Raw genomic sequence first — 19,786 nt, 5'->3', positions numbered from 1 at the left:
CGTGGTTTTTCCTAGTAAGGTTTTAATGAGGTACATTATCTTTTAATGAATATCCAAGGGGGAGTGTTATAAATGTATTATATTATGGATGTTCATTTATTACTTCGTTGTAAATAAGCTTCCTGAAGAAGCTTATCCATATGGGATTCTGCCGTAAATATGTTTATCTATTTAGTACTCTATTGGAAATAAGCCTCCTGAAGAAGCTTATCACTTTGATACCCGGTTATGGATAAATATTACCCCCGGTAGAAGATTATCTATACTGGGTATAATAAGCTTATCCTTTTGATACTCCGTTATGGATAAATATTACCCCTGTAGAAGATTATCCATACCAGGTATAATAAACTTATCCTTTCAATACTCCATTATGGATAAATGTTACCACTGGTAGAAGATTATCCACACCGGGTACAATGAGCTTATTCTTTTATTACTCCGTTATGGATAAATATTACCCATAGTAGAAGATTATCTATACATGGTACAATGAGCTTATCCTTTCAGTACTCCGTTATGGATAAACATTACTCTCAGTAAAACATTATCCATATCTGGTATAGTAGCAGCTTACACATCAGCTTCCTTTATTCTATAAATAGAAGAGATTTCAATTCATTATGTGCATCAATTTGAAGTTGAATAATATATCAGTTTCTTTCTATACTTGTCTTTATTTTATAGTCTTTATTTTATGACAGGGCAGCCTATTTAGGCGATTAGAAAAGGCTTTCTCTTGTAGCAAATAGAATAAATCAACTTGTCCGACAGAAAAGTTATTGGGAAAATCCTCATTCAGTAGACAAGGGCACAAGGCTATATATATACTTTGCTCAATGTCTACGGTCTAGTGGTCAGCTTGACCTTTTATTGTTCCAAGTGTTATACCTCACTATGATTCTTCTTTCTGTTTGTTGCTGTCAATATTTTTTTTCTTCTTCTTTTGTAACAAATGAATGGAAAATTGTAAAGAACTTTTTTTTGAGAGACACAAAAAGGATGAACGAATAAGCGGGATTGGAGTTTTTTTTGGTTGCTAAGAAGGCTTTTATTAAAACATAACTAGTGTGTTATAGGGGTTGGAACTAAACGGTAAGTTACAATTCCAGTTACATCAGTAGCTAAAAGCAGTAAAGCAAAATAAGGTGGATTTTCAAAAAGGATAACATCAGTAGGTTGGAAATTCTTGATTGCCTTCCCATGTTTGGCTAATACATCCGCCACAACATTGCCTTCCCTAAATGTGTGTTGGATCTGGGGCACCTGGAGACCCTGGAGTATCGACTTGCATGCAAAAATGATTTGTAAGTGTTTTAGTGGAGCATTAGATAGGATGTGTAGGAGTACCTGAGAGTCCGTTTCCACTTGTAAAGGTCGAAAATTGTGAGCATTTGCTAGTTGTAGCCCGTGATATAAGGCTAGCAGTTCAGCTTGGAGAAAATCGGTATGACTTAGTGATTTGGTAAAACCATACACCCAAGTGCCAGAGGCATTACGAAAAACTCCAGCGGCCCCACCCATGTGGTTATGCTTGTCAAATGTTCCATCAATATTTAACTTATAGGAACCTTGGGGTGAGGTTGCCATTTGATTGGAATTGTAGTAGTTAGCGTGTGTTTTTGAGTAACTGCGTTAGCTAGGTAATAATATTGGGATGTCTAGTTGTATATATTAAGGGGATTAACGTTCGCATGTGTGTGATTGAAGATATTGTTATTATGATTGATCTAGATGTGCTAGAAGGTAATTATAACTAGAATATGTAATGGAATTATATTAGGAGGTGAGGTGGTTGGAAGGCAAAGTTGTTTGATCCAATTTAGAGTGATGCATGGGGGAAGAGAGATATTTAAATAATACCATATATTGGAGACAGTGGTGCAATGAAAAAATATGTGAACAATATCTTCTTGTGCTTGTCAGCATAATGGACAGATGAGATCATTAGTAAGATTTCGATTAGAGAGAAATGTAAGGGTTGGTAATTTTGCTTGTAGCATGATCTAGATGAAGTGTTTAATTTTGTTGGTGGCATGTATCTTCCATATCCAAGTGAGTGGAGAATAGTGTTGTTCCTTAGGCGGAGGAGATGTTATTAAGGCATAGGCAGTTGAGGTGGAGAAAACCTCGGTGGAGGAGGGATGCCAAAAGAATTGGTCGGTATCTCTTAATACCGAGCTCAACAAAATATGATGGATGAGTGAGAATAGAGATTGGGATATGTCAAAGGAAAGTGGTTGGAGGTTCCACGAGCCATGTCGGATTACAGAGCTTAGTGGAAGGTTTTCCTCATTTTGATTAAGTGGACAATGAATTAGATGGCGTAAAAGTTGGTGCGTAGGTAGCCAATAGTCAGACCAAAGTTGAATTTGATTGCTAATAGCTATATTTCAACCTAGTCCTTGTTTGAAAGAAGGGTAAGCTTTTACCATGCTTTTCCAAATGTAGGAAGAAGAGTTAATTTTTGGGTGATGGAATTGAGGGTGAGGTTAATGTAGATGAGATTGGTATTTAAAATGTAGAGTAGTTGCTCAAGAAGTGTTAGTATTATTGTAGTGACGCCAAAGGAGGACCATTAATAATGAGATATTTTTTAGGTAGAGTTTTTGAATTCCTAAGCCTCTATAACTTTTTGGTATAGTAATTTTGTCCTAGTTAATAAGGTGAAGCTTTTGTTTGGCAGGAGAAGAGCCCCAGAGAAAGTTTCTTTGAATACGATCTGTATTTTTTAGTGTCTTATTTGGGAGGAGATTTATTTGCATGGCATATGTGGGGATAGTATTTAAGACTAACTTGACGAGTGTCGTTCTGCCAACAAACGTTAAGAAGTTTTGTTTCCAACCTACCAGTTTTCTAGTTAACTGATCGATTAAGTATTGATAATTAGTGGAAGTTAGTGTGGTGTTGGTTATAGGCAGGTCTAGGTACTTGCCGAAAGTAGTGGTGGGTGTGATATTAAGTAGGGACGAAATTTATTTTTGAGTGTGAGTAGGAATATTATTAGAGAAAAGATTTTTTGATTTGGAAAAGTTAATGCGTTGTCCTGAGTGGTTATGTAATTGGTTGAAGATGTTGTTGATTGTGTGTACATTCTTCTCAGTAGCTTTGGCAAATAAGACTACATCATCTGCAAAGAGTAGATATGAAAGGGGTATTGATTTACGAGATAGTTTAACATGCGTCCACTATAATAGGTCTACCGCATGGTCAGTCAGGTGGGAGAGTGATTCCATGCAGATGGTAAAAAGATAAGGACTTAAGGGGTCTCCCTGCCTAATGCGCTGTGTGGGTTGAAAGAAATGAGTAGGTTTGCCATTGATTAGTATTGATATGGTAGTTTTTGAGACACATGACATGATTAGTTTGATTAAATGTGGTGAGAAATTTAATTGTTGTAGTGAATAGTGAATAAAAGATCATTCTAAAAAATCAAAGACTTTTTCGAGGTCAATTTTTAGTAACATGTTACCAATTTTTCCTTTTTGTCTTTTAAAGGAGTGTGCTGCTTCCTGAACTATGATAGTATTGTCAATGGCACGTCTCCCTGGTACAAAACTACTTTGCGCAGGACTAATAATTGTAGATTGATATGATCTAATAGGGTTAGTACTTATCTTTGTAATTGTCTTATAAATTATATTACAAAGTCCTATGGGACGATATTGTGCAATGTTTTCAGGATGATGAACCTTAGGAATCAATGTTAGAAATATTTTATTAAGGTCATCTGGGATAGTAGCTGAAGAGAAAGCATCTGTACAAATAGTAGTTACATCTATTTTTGTATCTTCCCAAAATTTTTGGAAGAAAAAAAGGATGCAGGCCATCTGGCCCAGGTGCCTTAAAGGGTTGGAATGAAGAGATTGCTTTATAGATTTCATTAAGGGTTAGAGGTTGTATTAGTTTTGGGTGTATATCATCGAATAGTACATTATAGTAATAGTTAGTATAAGATTTTGGAGTTGAGGTGAATTGCATTGTGTATAAAAGTTGAAAGCGGTCGATAATTGTAGTGTGAATGATATTAGAATCAAACGTCCAATTACCTACCTTATTAAGTAGCCCAAGGATACGTTTGAATCTGCGTCTATGAATAGTTGTAAGGTAAAATAATTTGGTATTTGCATCTCCTTCATTTAGCCATTGAACCCTAAATTTTAATTTTCAAAAATCTTCCTTAGCTTTTAGGATTATATTTAAGTCTGTTATTAGTCGATTTTCTAGATTGTAGTAGAAGGAATTTTTTTAGTTTGGGTTCATTCGTTGAATGCCTCCTATTCTAGAGATGAGATTTTTCTTTTTGTAGAAAATATTGCCAAATATATTAAAGTTCCATTCTTTAATATGAGTAGTAAAGTTTTTAAGTGAATTGAAATATAAAGGACTAGAGTGCCAATGAGATAGACACAATATGCATAAAATCCGGGTGGCAAAACCACATTTTTTCAAACTTAAAATTAAAGGTAGGCTTGGAGAAGGGTTTTTGTAAGTTAAGAATTAGTGGACAATGGTCGGAGTGAGTGCGTGGTAGGTGTAAAACTGTAGCATCTTCATATAATTTTATCCAAGATTCATTTGCAAAGAATTTGTCCAGTCATTCCATTATTAGTTTTTTAGGTACTGTATTAGACAAGTGGGCAATAGTTCTTAATTTAGGTTTGTTAGCCCATGTAAAACGAGACCCACTAAAATCAAGGTCTAGCATATTAATAGAATTAAGGAAATTATTAAAATTAGCCGTTGTATTTAGTTTAATAGGGTTACCCCAAATTTATCAGAACACAATTCATTGAAGTCCCCACATAATAGTCAAGCCGAATTGTTAGTATATTTATTAAATTCTGTAAGATTCTGCCATAACATCTTTCTATTAACATATTGATTACTAGCATAAACAACAGATAAATACCATTTGGGAAAATAGTGACTAACCTAAATAGTGGCATGCATTTTTTGGCCTGTAACAGCCACATGATCCACAGTTAACTCATGTGCATGCCAAAAGAGAACTATCCCGCCAGAGTGTCCATGTGCAACTACTTGTATAAGATCAGTGAAATCAAATTCTTGACGTAGTGAGGTGTAATCTTGCATCTTTATCTCTGTGAGGCACAATATAGATGGATTGTTTCATTATAGTAAAAATTGTAGGTTCCTACGAAATTCCAGACCATTTGCTCCCCTATAATTCCATAGCATAATCTTCATGAGATGATCATTGCGTTGAGTTCCCTCCTGTGGTAATGAGAGCTCCAGATGCATGAGAAGGTGTGGAGGTTGGTAAAGAGCCTGTGGCAGTATCGTGTCGTTGAGAGTTGGTATCATCAGGACAATATATTTGTCTTCCAAGGAATAAGGGTCGGGGCGAACATTCAATGATATCTTTTCCAAGTGTGGTGGAATGAAGATTAAGAATTTTCTTTCTATATTTTCGGGCATGGAGATCGTGAGAGAGTCGTTCAGTGTTATGATTCCATAAATGTCTCCGGAGCATCTGCCTCTTCTTCTGCTGGTTGGTGTTGAGGATATTCTTCCATCGGCGGCGTTGGTGGAGATGTTGGTGGGTACATACCTATCCTGTCACTTGTATCTGCTCCTGGGTTGGAGGTATTGGATGCAGATCGTCCTCCACGTATTGTTGGTGAGGCACAAACCATGGCAAGCAGCTGTGAGGTTGGTGTCTATTCCAATGCTGATAGTGTTGACGGAGGTGTGCATTCCATTGATGAATGTTGAGGAGTTGTGTTTGGAATGCCAACGTGATAATCTCCTGTTGTTGTAGTATTTGCATGGCAGCTTCGTAATTCATGGGCGTGAAGATGCCCTGCTGAATAATGTTGGTAAGCGCCTCCGTGTTGTCCAGGAGGATCACTGCTTGTTGTTACATCAAGGGGATGTCTTGCAGTGGTGGAGGTATAGTTATGTGTGGTGGAAGGATGAGTCTGTGTTGGGCATGGAGGTAGGTGTAGGGTGGTTGAAAGGTGTGTGTTAGTTGATGCATGGGCAATGTTGGTAGGGGATGAAGTGGTGGAAGAAGAAGTCGAGGTGAAAAGGTAGATTGGGCTATATGCATATGGTGGTGGTAGTGTCTCTGCTGCCTATGAGAACGACGATTATGATGTGGGTGTTGACGGGGGTACACTGTTAGTTGTTAGGATATCAATCTTTGAGATTATAGCGTGAATTGTAGAGTTAATATTAGTAGGGGATGTAGTGGTGTTTGAGAAGGAAGGTTGGATTAACATATTGTAAGGGGAATCAAATTTTGTAGGTGGAAATGGCGGTGATTGCAGTGGTATAATTGTTGAAGTGACTGGTGGGCTTTGATTGTGATTTTTTGAAATGCCGGCAATGGGGGTCGTAGGGATGTCATGGTCTGGTTGAAGTGCAAGGGGTAGGTTTGAGGAGTCATCCGTTGAAACGGGAAGTGGCAAGTAGGGAATTTGAGTATTGTTGGTGGAAGTGGGTTGTGGCAGTGGTGATTGAGTGTGATTATGGCCCTGGCTATCAAGAATGTTTTGTAGGGGAATAAATGAAAAAGTAGGTTCAGTAGAGGGTATTATAGATTCATGATGTTTCTTGAGGTTTTGGCTAACGTGAGTGTTTGCAGCGACGTTTATGGTTATTGAAGGAAGTAAGGTAGCTTTGAAAATGGTGGTTTGCATGTTAGGATCTGGTGTATCAGTGTTGGAGGTGGCATGTAGCAGTATGGTGTGTTGTTGTTGCATGGATTGGCTTTGCATGTGTTGGGAGTTTATGGGTGGTAGTATAGGTTCCGTAGTGTCGTTTGAGGAGGGTAGAGTAGAAGAGGTGATAGGATCAGGTAAGGATGCTGGAGGAGCTAATTTTATATCCGACTTTATTTTTTATTTTTGGTTGGTAGCTTGTGTAATAAGAGCTTTATTTTTTTATTATTTTTGACAGCGATTAGAAGGTGTCTGGGTTGGTCATTGGCTGTTAATACATGGGAGGTAAAAAGAGGATTATTTAGGGTAGAGTTTGATGATGGGGTATAGATAGTGAAAATAGTAGGTAATGGATGCATGTGTATGTGATGATTGGTAGGCTGAATTTCGGCGGGGTGTATGGCAGGGGGTGTATCCGGTGAGGAAATAATTACTGAGGGTGGAGGGACCATAGTGTTAGGTTATTTATAGAGCTCAGGATTTTCGTTGGTAGTGGTATAGGAAAATTTATTGGTTAGGGAGATGGTATTTGGAGTGGTTTGGTTGTTTTTGATTTTGTGGGTCCCTACTTGGGGATATTTGATATGTTTGCATGTCAAGGAGTAGTGGGCGATTTTGGAAGAAGAAGGTTGTTTTGGTTAGGATAATTGCGATTAGTGGAAATACGTGAAGGTTTGGTATAGGTAACTGTTTTTCATTGGCCCTGTGTGGGTGATTATGTTGTAGGTTGAGAAGGCGTTGTTATTGTATTAGCAGTAGTGGGGGATGTTGTAGGTGGGGTGTTAGGGCATTGGGAATTAGTATGTCCTAAACATCCACAATTAGTGCAAATGGAAGTAGCATTTTCATAGTAAATTTATTGTAGGTGAGATCCTAATAACACATTTTTAGGCAGCGGTTTGCCTAGGGGTGTGAGAATGCAAAGACGTGCATATCGACCTCTAATAGTGTGGACTGTGCATGTGTCTATTTTTAAAAGGGTACCAATGTGATTTGCTATTTTTTTTTTGAGTATCTCCAAGTCATAATACTCAGTGGGCAATTCCTGTGGGCGAATCTATATAGTGGATAAGTTAATATTAGCGGTCGCCTAGTTAAATTTAGGTTTCCATTGTCGAATAGTACGATATTGGGATCCAATAAACCATGGTCCATTGTGGAGCATGTGGTTGTAGTTAACAAAGTTTGCTATTTTTAATAAGTAATATTCATAACCTAAGTCAATCAGAATAAGAGGTTCATTTAGTTTCCTTAGTTGTTCTATTTTATGTTTTAGAAGATGGTATGAGATTTTTTTTCCAAGTAATTTTATAATAAGGGCTTGGTTCCAAGGATGATAAAATTGTGATTTATCACAGTGGGTAATGAAAATAAAATATGGGTGGTTTGTTTGATTTTTTGTTTCTATCTTCTAGTGAAAGTTTGCTAAGAAATTGAGTATCAACATCAGTAGGCATAGGGGATGGTTCTAGAAATAATTTATCACGAAAACTTACATGTTCAGTTGAGGACAGGTTGCCCTACTAGAAATTCGGCAAAAATCGACCAAGAAACCGGCCAAAAAATCGATCAAAGTTGATCGATATTTTTAATTTTTTTATGGCGCAAAAATACGGGAAACTATTTTTGAGTCCGTGAAATTTATTTTTCAAGAAACCGACCAACTTTGGTCGGGTTTTTATTTAAAATAAATTAAAATAAATATTAAAAAAATCGACCAAAATTGGTCGGTTAATTCGGCCGGTCATTTTAAAAAACCGACCAACTTTGGTCGGTAATTTTATTTTTTAATAAAACAACTTTGGTCGGTTATTTTTGTACGACATTTTAAAAACGAAATGCACCAATAGTCTAGTGGTAGAATAGTATTGTGCCACAGTACAGACCCCAGTTCGATTTTTAGACGGTGTATTTTTTTAATTACATAATTAAAATACCGACCGACAATATTTTTTTTTGAATTTAATTGGCCGACCAAAGTTGGTCGGTAAATTTTCGACCAACTTTGGTCGGTATGCCCTTCCGATCTTCAAAATACAGTTCACACGTAAATGATCGCGTTTTGGACGGTTTGGCCATTACCGATCAATTTTGATCGGTTTTTTTGGACGATTTCGCCCGAATTTCTAGTAGTGTTAGTTATTGGTTGTGCCGATTTTGGTTTACGATTGCTGCGATCCAACTGGTCAATTTCTTATTCTGTCATCTGGTGGTCTTCTTTTTCCTGCATGTTGTTCATTGGTGAGGGGTAGTGGCTTGCCCTTTGTTGAAGAAATGTGGTTTCTCACTCTAAAAGTGTAGTGAGATTTGAGAAGGAGGAGAAAACTTCTAGATGGGAAGTTGAAAAAAACGGCGGGATTGGAGTTGTATCTATTACTGCAGTTCAAACAAGTTTCCTTGGGTGCGGGGTTCAAATTGCACCAGTAAATTCTAAATTCTTCATTTGCCTTCACGTATATATTCACGATGCAGGCCAATATTTTTTTAAAAAAAGAAAAACGAATAAATGAAAAGGAAAGCCGTTGAAAAATTCGGCTAAGCTTTAATAGTCTGTTTCACCGAACTTTTCAAATCAATTTATTTTGGCCAAGTATTTTTTTTTTTTGTCAGAAGCGCTTTTTAAAATTACTTTTGGTGAGAAAGATTTTGTGTTTAGCCAGAGGCGGATCCAGGATTCAAATCCTGTCGGTTTAACTTTTAAATTTTTTAGCATTGAACCCATTATATTTTTAAAGTTATGGATTCACATCTATTATTTTTGTAATTTTAATAAATTTTTACATATAAATTTTTACTTCGCGTCGGAAGTTATGGGTTCAATTGAACCCATCTAGTACACACTACATCTGCTCTGTGTTTGGCTAATTAATTTGAAAAGCATTTCTAAGCAGCAATTAATGTTTGATTAAGTTTTTCGAAGTACTTCTAAGTGTACTTTCTGCCAAACACTTCAACTTTGAAAAAAAAGATACTTTTGACCTCGGAGAAGCTTGGCCAAATTGAAACACGCTATAAGTCAGCCCGGTTAAAATAGCACGAGAAAGATAGAAAAAAAAAAATACAGCGCCCATAAAAAGTTTGTCCTTTGAAAAATTGTCACTTTTTTAATTGGTAGTAAATAAAATATTTACATACTTATCTTGTTACATTTACATTAAAACTCATACCAAAAACTGCCTTCCCAAAAAAAAAAACAACACACATGCAAAAATTAGGGGTTAGGCAAGAGGATAAACGGGAGTGGAACAAAATGAAACTACCTTATTGATTTAGCCAATTAGGCCATAGATTAGAAGCAAACTTTAACCAGAAACTCATCTCACTATATACTAGGTTTGTCCATATTATACATGGAGATCAATAAATGAAACGCTTATTATCGAATCAAAATTAAACAGAAAGAGTAAATTTGAGAAATTATAGCAAAGATTGAAACCCTAAGAAACCGTATGCTACGCAGTTTGAACAACATTTTTGGAAGAAAACTGTTTCTGGGTAAGTGTCTTTTTTTTTTTTTTTTGGAAAATAACTTTCTTATATAAGAGTTAAACTGGTTATTTCGGATTGAGAAATTTTATAAGTATTTTGAAAAAGCTTGGATTTTCTAAATTTGTTTTTTGAAAACCTTTTTTTTCTTCAAAAGCTCACATACTTCATGATAAGATTTGCATTGCCAAATGCCTTGTAATTTCTAAAAAACTACCATTTCTAGAGGAAAATTATTAAAAGCTTTTGACTGACGATTGTCTTGTTCAGCAAGAAAGAAATGCATGTCCATTAAACAATACTTCCTCTTGTACATATTATCTGCCTTCTAAGACTATTATGTACACCATTTAATATTTTAAATTATTTGTATAAACTACCCTTTATTTCTCCTTAAACATATCACTTAACTAAACTACATAATAGAAAACAGTAAGGATAGAGTTGAAAAAAAATAATAAAAATAAATAAATGATTTGCTGTAATTTTAAAATATCAAATACTTTGAAACAAATTTTGTTTGCTAATACGACTAATATTTAGGATCGAAGGTAGTAGTAAGTATTTGGATACTCCACATATGCTTTGCAATCTGTTTTTTAAACATAAAAATTTCATCTTATTCCATTAATAGAAATGTGTTATTTCTAAGTTTAGTTACGTACATTGACCACCAGTTAACAAACAGGACATATGAGAGTCGAGAAAACAGGACATATGATAGTTGAGAATTAGAGGAGATACGAGAAACGCGGTTGTCCATTGGTATATTTGTTGGTCATGACATCTTAGGCGCCATTTACGTATAAGATGAGAGGACGAACACGGTTTTCTTCTCGTATAAATAAGTGCCTCCTTTTCCTCATTTTTATTAAGTCGATTTTTGTATCTACTTCAAAGTTCTCGTAGAGAATTGTAGTGTTGGGAAACGCTTGTGCGAAATTTCATATTGAGTTCTCGGACTCAAAATTCATTTTTATTTCGTTGGTGTCTCCCACCTACTTCTCTTGCCTTTTCTCTTTGATCAACCAATTCATTGGTTAGTAAGTATACCATGTCGATGGAACTCTAATTTTGATCATCTCTTTTTTCCAAACAAAAGAAGGGTAATAAACCAATCTTTTAATGAATAAAAAAAGATGGGGAGCAACATTGAGCAAAGCCAAGATGATGTTCCTCATGAGAAAAATCTTAAGGAAAAGACAGTTACTAGCCAGAAATTAAAGCGACACGACCCCTTAGATTTGGAATCCAGCAAAATGCCCGGTGCCAAGCAGGTAGTGGGATGGTCAGTGATAATGAAACTGGCATTTCAGAGCTTAGGGGTGGTGTACGGAGATATTGGAACGTCACCATTGTACGTGTTTTCGACCATTTTCCTTGATGGTATAAAACATGAAGAGGATGTACTTGGCGCTCTTTCTCTCATCATTTACACTATCACTTTGATTCCTGTCGTCAAGTATGTCTTCATTGTTCTCCAAGCTAACGACAACGGAGATGGTAACTTCACTTCTTTTACTAGGTACCCAATGCATTAATTTCTTTAAATCATATTATTATTATTATTATTATTATTATTATTATTATGGCAGGAGGTACATTTGCGTTATATTCATTGATATGCCGATATACTAAGGTGGGATTAATTCCAAGTACACAGGCAGAAGACAAAGATGTGTCGACTTTTAAACTTGATATGCCAGATAGACGTACACGTCGAGCTTCAAAGCTTAAGTCAACGCTAGAAAACAGCAACTTTGCAAAGTTCTTTTTGTTATTAGCCACAATGCTTGGTACTTCCATGGTTATTGGAGATGGTGTCCTCACGCCCTGTATTTCAGGCACGTCACAGTTTTCCCCTTTTTATTAAACAGAATGATACTAGGTTAAGAACATCATAGGCGTTTATGGTACTAATGAGAATTTCTATAATTGATGTGGCCAGTTTTGTCTGCTGTTGGAGGAGTCAAAGCAGCTGCTCCCTCAGTCATGACTGAAGGTAAACTTTGCATCTTAAATTTGTCCTATGAGTTAATTTTGAAAGTCATATGAAATGCGGACTAATGTTTATATTTTTTTGACATTGAATGCAGATAGAATCGTGTGGCTTTCAGTAGCCATCTTGATATTGCTATTCGTGTTTCAAAGATTTGGAACTGAAAAAGTTGGCTACACATTTGCACCTATACTTTGCATGTGGTTTGTTTTGATTACTGGCATTGGCATCTACAACTTCGTGACCATTGATATAACTATATTCCGAGCTCTTAATCCTATGTACATCGTCGCCTATTTTCAAAGGAACGGAAAGGATGCTTGGGTTTCCCTTGGCGGGGTTGTTATGTGCATAACAGGTTACAATAATTCCAACACCCTTAATTAAATTTCGAGAGGAGAAGAAGAAAAATATAAATAGCTTTTGTAACAATTTTTATGACGAGTAAAATGTTGGATGAATAATTGCAGGAGCTGAGGCACTATTTGCTGACGTTGGTCATTTTACTGTTAGATCTGTACAAATAAGCATGTGCTGTGTAACATACCCAGCGCTCATATTAGCATATCTTGGTCAAGGCGCCTTTTTAACAAAGCACAGTGATGATGTTGCTGATACTTTCTACAAGTCCTTACCTAGTAAGCATAGATAGTACAATTCTTTTGTACGGTCTGTGTATATAATTTAAATTCTTTTATACAAACATATAGTTATGTATCGCTCATCATGCTCTTTTCTTTTGCCTTACAAATGCAGAGAGTATATATTGGCCAATGTTTGGGGTAGCTGTATTGGCAGCCATCATTGCAAGTCAAGCCTTGATCTCTGGGACTTTCGCTATAATCCAACAATCCCTTGCATTAGGATGTTTTCCTCGTGTTAAAATTATGCACACATCAAAAAAGCATCATGGTCAAATCTACATTCCTGAAATCAATACCCTTCTCATGTTGGCTTGTGTTCTTGTCACTCTTGCGTTCAGAACCACTGAAAAGCTTAGCAATGCATATGGTAAGGCCATTTATCATTGGAACTTCGTTAGTTATATACAATTATCGATAGTGTAAAAAAAAGGACTATATTTTAACACATCCGTTTTGTTGTTATTAATTACAGGAATAGCGGTGGTGTTTGTGATGGTACTAACATCATGCTTCCTCGTACTAGTCATGATCATGATATGGAAAACTCACATTCTTCTTATAATCGCCTACGTTCTAGTCATTGGTTCGGTTGAGCTTGTATACCTAAGTGCAGTCCTGTACAAGTTTGATCAAGGTGGTTACCTTCCACTGGCTTTTGCAATGTTCCTATTGTTTATCATGTACGTATGGAATTATGTGTACCGAAAGAAATACCACTTCGAGCTAAAAAACAAGATCTCTCCTGAAAAAGTTAAAGAAACGGTCGATGAGACAAATTCATATCATCGTCTTCCCGGACTTGCAATTTTCTATTCTGAGCTTGTACATGGAATTCCACCAATTTTCAAACATTATGTGGAGAATGTGCCAGCTTTACACTCTGTCCTTGTCTTTGCTTCGGTCAAATCGCTTCCCATAAGCAAAGTGCCATTAGAAGAAAGGTTCCTCTTCCGCAGGGTGAAGCCATATGATCTCTACGTGTTTCGTTGTGTGGTACGTTATGGATGTTTAACCAAAAATCTGAGTCCTTGGTCAAAGCTAAAAAAGAAATTCGGGTTACTGATAATCAGGAGACAAAAAATAAAATACTTTTGAGAACAATGGTAGAAGGTAAATAGATAAGTATTTCAATGAATTCTCAATAGTATTCCGTGTCCTTACAAATGATGATACTTCTTCCTTTTATAGATCATTCTAGGTAAAGGAATAAAGCCTCAGCTTTAATGATATAATCATGAGCAATAAATGACATTAAATAAGCCGTTATACAATCATTCCTATTAAATACCAACTTTATAACGTATCAAACGTTTAATAATGAATTTGGACTCCTTTCTGTCATCTGATCCTTGCTTTCAATGCCTTCTAATCCGTTGGCTGTAAATAATTTAAATTGGTACGAGACTCGTATCTATACGTCGTCTCGTGCCTATTTAAATTCTTCTTCCCGTGGCTGTTTTCACCGTGCCTCTTAGTCAATTGCTGTTCTTTGACCATTCAACTAATCCACGTGTCATGCCACATCATCTTTAATATAAATTCAGTTTTTTTCCAATACAGATAGTCCCCCCACTTTCCATTTTTTTTATCAATTAAATAATTGGGAAGTGGATCTTCATGTAAAAAGAACTTTTGCCACAATTAATGCTCATGACAGTACTAACGTCTCAGCAGTCTTTTCCATTTAATGTTCTGTCCATGTGTCATTTTATAATTGATTCCGCTATTCATACCCTTCTTCGAGACTTCTTCATTCTCACTATTTACGAAGTGATAGCTGCCTTTATTATAGGCTTTTCATCATTATACTTAAAAAGTTGACGGTTCCCATTTTACACATAACTTTGTCTTCCTTTGTCTTCTTCACAAATCTTCAGCACATACTTTCTTCTTAACAATGTCTTCTTCAAACCCTAACCGTAAAAAAGTTCCAATTCTAGATCAGTTCCCCAACGCCCCTGTTAGACACAGAAGAGGCGGAGGAAGTAGGCTTCGAACAGGGTTAGAATCTACGCGAGGCGGCTCCTCTGGTTCTTCTTCAAGGAGTTTTGTCCCAAAAGCCCCTTCTTCTAAAAGTAGGGAAATTCTTGATACTTCTCAAGAACCCTCAGTTGATGATATAGTTCCCGGCGATTTGTCTTTTGAAAGTGACAAAACATCTCTTCAAAAACAAATTAAAAATTTAGAAAGAGCCGATACTTACCCAACATTAGTAACCGAGCTTACAATCCCCACCATAAGAAGAGATTGTAACTGGAAGGATAGTCTCCGAATGTCAATTCCTTCCCCAAATCAAAGAATTTCCTCTTTTAGAAATGGGTATTCTTCTGTTTACACTTACCCCTTCACTTTAGGTTTTAATCCTCCGATTGACCCAGTTATTCTCGATTTTTGTCGTTTCTTTACAATTTGTTTGGCCCAAATTGGTCCATTGGTGTGGAGAACAGTGGCTTGTTTGAGATATTTATCATCCAAGGCCAATGTCAATTTCACCTTTTCTCATCTCATTCATCTATACCATCCCAACTTAATACGCCATGGGGTTTTCACCTTTAACTGCAAGGAGCAAAAAAGTTTTGGTAAACCCTGAGGATGATAAAGATCGTGGATGGTATATCCGTTACGTTGCTGTCCGTACAGTGGATTTGATTGGCGAAACAAATATTCCCTTTCCTGAGAAGTGGAATTTTGAACGTAAGTTTCCTCTTATTTACCGTACCTACTTTTGAGAATTTCAAAAGAATGTTGTTTTTAACCTCGTCCCTTCTTGGTTTTTTGTAGCAACCATGGGAGATGTGGAACCTATTCCCAACTTTCGTGGTTGGGTAGACTCACTTTTGAAGATTGCTACTAGGGAGCAGAGAACTTGGAAATCAATTTCTTCTTTACATGGCTGGAAAGTCAAAACACATGGTATCCCCTTTTTTTTAAAATTTTTTTTGTTTTACATGTTAAGCACTTTTTCCTCAACTTTAATCATGTATATCCATTCTTTAATCAGGATTTGGCATTAGAGGAATGACAGCTGAAGTAGCTATGGCCATTCGCATGTCTGCGAATGCTGCTCTGGATTTAGATAAGGCTCGAGCCTTGCTGCCTAAAAGAAAAGCTACAAAGGAAAGTTCTGAAGAAGAAGAGGAGGGTACCTCCCTAATTACCAGGCCAAGGGCCAGGAGACGAATAATCATTGATAATGAAATTGAAAACACTCCTGCTCGTACCTCCGCCACCGAGCCTGTTTTGATTCAATCTGATGAGGATGCCGAACCAAGAGATAATAATGAGTCAATTCAGCACCTTTTTGACAGTGGTTTCGGGAGTGGCGAGCTCGGACCTGTTTTTGATGAAGCTCCTCTTTCCTCATTTGTTCCTATTTCCTCTATTCCTCTGCCAGCCGTAAGTATTTCTTTACCAGCTTTAACAACTTCCGTTTGTTTGCCAATTTCTACCGCTCCTATATCTGTTCCCTTGGCTGCTTCGACCGCACCTGCTTCTGCTCCGGTGTTGGTTTCTACATCTTTTCCCTCCATTCCTTCCGCTGCTCCTCTTCCCTCTGTTCATCATACAGAGACAGGTTCTAGCAGCGGAAATATGACAATGAGAAGTGTTACTTTGGAGGTTCCTGCCAATCATAGCCTCCTGAGAAAGACCGGCAGAGCCGATGTTTGGCTCGAACCTCTAATTGGAGATATCGAGAAGAAGAAGATGGAGAGCCATAGCTGCTTAACTTTGATGAATGACGTAGTTCATTCTACTTTGAAGGTATTTCTACCAACAAGTTTTTTTCTCTTTTTTTTTAAATTATCTTCAATTTCTCATTTCCATGACTTACCTATGTAGGCTAACCTTATTGGCACGGAATTAATGAGAAGAATTTCCTTACTAGAAAGAAAAGCTCGTGAGTTTGAAAAGTCTGTCCACGAGGCTGAGGAAATAGCTAGGGGAGCCCAACTTGAAGCAACCAATTGGAAGGAGCAGTTCGAAAATGCTCAAGGGACCATAGAAGAGTTGCAAGAAGATAAAAATCCCCTAGAGCAGCAAAACCGTGGTTTAACTTCTGAACTGGCAACAGTCAAAGCTTAGTGCAAAGCTTGACTCAAGCTCAGGCTGACTTACAGACTTCTTCTGACGAGATTCAAGCCTTGAAGAGTTCTCATGCTTCTCTTGAAGCTTCCCTTGATTCCCATTTAGCTGAAAATCAAATTTTAAAAAACGATCTTGCTATGTGGGAAAAGGAATATGGACTTCTAGAGGAAAATTTTAACATAGAAGTGAGTTGGGCTTTCCTGAATTCTCGTCGTGATGCTTTGACGGAAGCTGCTCAAGAGGGTTTTGACTTGCAGTCTGAACTGGCCAAAGTCATAGATACCATCGAGAAAAGCCAACAGTCTACTGATACTCCTTCTCCTGCCCTTGAAGTTCCTGAAAATGTTGCTATTCCAGCTTCAGAGGGTGAAACTTCTACAACCCAGTCTGTGGAAGTTGAAGCTTCCGTGACAACCCCCTCAATTGAATGATGGTTTTATCCCTTAGTTTTTTTAAAGGATTTTTTGGTGAAAGTCCCCAGTTATCATAATGGGGCACTTGTATAAACTTTTATTGACTAAGTTTCTACTTAGTCTTTTTAATTATATCAAGAAGTTTTGTTAGTACTTCAATGTGTTCTACTCTTGCCTTTTCCTTACTTATTTAGGACTTATAGAATAGTTTAGCATTTTTATCCTTTGAAAATGCTTTATGATTCTTCCCATGACTTATTGACATGAGGCTTATAAAAGAGGGCCCTTTTATTTTATCGACACTTAATGAAGAAGACGTCTCAACTTCATAATGGTGTTAAAATACGATGAAAGTAATAGGAAAACACACGTTTTGTATGAAACAACTTTGGCAAGTTTTCATTCATAAACTTTTAACAAGTGTTTGACTGTTACATGTATTACAATACATCTACAACTTTTCTCGTAACTGTTTTTCTTGTAACAGATTTGTAAATAACATAAACTAAACAAGGTTTTTTTTATAACCTGTTTCAGTACATAGTCATGACCCTATCTTTACATGTTAAGAAGGGTTTGAGAGGTGACTTTGTTTATGAGTTTGAGAGATGACTCTGTTGTTCTCATGAATGCTGAAGACTTCGTAACTTTTTCTAACCACTTGCTTCTTTGTGGCCGATTTTTGTTCGATACTCGTATCTGTTTCTTTGCACCTATCTGTGTATAATATGTAGTCCCCCAAGTGTTTGAGCGGTGAAGTATGAAGCCTCGAACACTTGTTTATTTCTTTTACTTTGGCCCTTTTCCTGAAACAGAAAGATATACGGGACTCGACGGTGTGATTATAGATGAAGACTGCCTAACTCGTGTGTATTTCCATCAGATTAATTGTAACCCTGGGCTAGGAATTTAAGCATACTCCATTTTGCCTTGCAGGTTGTGACTCATCATTTGGCACGAGTTAGGATATTTAGCCTAGCATCTAAAATCGTTAGTAAAATATTAATAAACCAAGAGAGAAATTTTAACATGATGATACCTGACCGTAGGTACTTTCTTAAAAGTAATATCTTTTTAAGTGGACAGCATTCCAATGTGAGGGTAAAACTTTACCATCCATTGTTTCCAACTGGTATGCTCCTTTTCCCGCAATGCCACGGACTTTGTATGGTCCTTCCCATGTTGGACTTAGCTTTCCTGAGTTAACAACTTTTGCAGATTGGAACACCTTTTTAAGCACGAAGTCCCCAATTTTGAAAAATCTGAGGCGTGCTTTCCTGTTGTAATATCGTTCTATTACTTGCTTTTGTGCTGCCATCCTTATCAAAGCAGCTTCTCTTCTTCCTTCAAGTAAATCTAGGCTAACCCGCATCTCCTCATTATTGGATTCCTCCGTTGCCTGATCGTACCATGTGCTTGGCTCACCTATTTCAACTGGAATTAAGGCTTCCGTACCATAAACCATCAAAAATGGTGTTTCTCCAGTGCCTGTTTTGGTCGTTGTACGATAAGCCCATAGTATTCCGGGTAACACCTCAGGCCAATTACCTTTTGAATCTTGTAACCTCTTTTTCAAGTTATTGATAATAACTTTGTTAGTTGATTCCGCTTGTCCATTCCCCACTGGATGATATGGCGCAGACGTTATTCTTTTGATCTGCCAACTTCGAAGAAATTCTGTAACTTGTGCTCCAATGAATTGTGGTCCATTGTCACACACGATCTCCTTTGGTACTCCAAAGCGGCATATTATATTTCGCCATATGAAGTCTTTAACTTCTTTTTCTCGTACCTGTTTAAATGCCCCTGCTTCTACCCATTTAGTGAAATAATCTGTAAGTACAAGTAGAAATTTTACCTGACCTTTTGCTTGTGGAAGTGGACCTACGATATCCATTCCCCATTTCATAAAGGGCCAAGGGGCTAAAACAGGATGTAGTAACTCAGCTGGTCTGTGCATATTATTGCCGTACCTTTGACATTTATCACACTTGGACACGAAACTGGTTGCCTCTTCTTCCATCTTAGGCCAATAATATCCTGTGCGAATTAACGTTCTTACCAGTGACCGTCCTCCTGCGTGATTCCCACAATGTCCTTCATGTACTTCTCTCATGACATATTCGGTTTGAGAAGGACCGAGACACCTTGCTAGTGGTCCGCCGAACATCTTTCGATAAAGATTACCTTGATATAAACAATATCGTGCAGCTTTTTTGCGAAGCGCGTAAGCCTTTCCTTTGTCATTAGGCACGGTTCCGTGCTGTAAAAAGGCAACAATTTCATTTCTCCAATCCCATGTTAGATGATTAAAATTTACCTCGTTTTTGTCAGGTTCAAGAACGGAATGAAATAGATGTATGACTGAAGCATCTGTATTGTTTGCCACGTCTGCTGCGGATGCAAGGTTTGCTAAAGCATATGCCTCTACATTCTCATCTCTTGGGACCTGCACTACTTTCCAAGTTT

General features: G+C 37.1%; 1 protein-coding gene across 5 annotated transcripts; it reads left to right on the top strand.

Annotated features, from left to right (window-relative positions):
• The first annotated feature begins 11,063 nt into the window (after positions 1-11,063).
• Positions 11,064-15,494, top strand: LOC104213319 (potassium transporter 5-like). Of its 5 annotated transcripts, none has more exons than XM_070156470.1 (8): positions 11,064-11,678; positions 11,771-12,019; positions 12,124-12,177; positions 12,272-12,532; positions 12,645-12,812; positions 12,931-13,185; positions 13,291-13,452; positions 15,382-15,494. In XM_070156470.1, the coding sequence occupies exons 1-8, from the start codon at positions 11,315-11,317 to the stop codon at positions 15,399-15,401; spliced, it is 1,533 nt and encodes a 510-aa protein (XP_070012571.1). In that variant the 5' UTR covers positions 11,064-11,314; the 3' UTR covers positions 15,402-15,494. The 5 variants fall into 5 exon arrangements, with proteins under 5 accessions (XP_070012571.1, XP_070012568.1, XP_070012569.1 ...); XM_070156467.1 differs by having other exon boundaries at positions 13,291-13,811; XM_070156468.1 differs by lacking the exon at positions 15,382-15,494 and adding an exon at positions 15,266-15,292 and having other exon boundaries at positions 13,291-13,811.
• The last annotated feature ends 4,292 nt before the right edge of the window (positions 15,495-19,786 follow it).

This window comes from Nicotiana sylvestris, chromosome 9 (assembly GCF_000393655.2).
Source record: "Nicotiana sylvestris chromosome 9, ASM39365v2, whole genome shotgun sequence".
NCBI lineage: Eukaryota > Viridiplantae > Streptophyta > Magnoliopsida > Solanales > Solanaceae > Nicotiana > Nicotiana sylvestris.
The sequence above is the reverse complement of the archived record's forward strand: the minus strand, read 5'-3'. Positions and strand labels throughout refer to the sequence as shown.

Excerpts from the sequence above, each read along its gene's own strand:
- LOC104213319 (XM_070156466.1), top strand. The coding sequence starts at position 11,315 with ATGGGGAGCAACATTGAGCAAAGCCAAGATGATGTTCCTCATGAGAAA. Across the intron at positions 12,020-12,123 it reads CCTCACGCCCTGTATTTCAG|TTTTGTCTGCTGTTGGAGGA; the intron begins GCACGTCACAGT and ends TGATGTGGCCAG. Across the intron at positions 12,813-12,930 it reads TTTCTACAAGTCCTTACCTA|AGAGTATATATTGGCCAATG; the intron begins GTAAGCATAGAT and ends TTACAAATGCAG.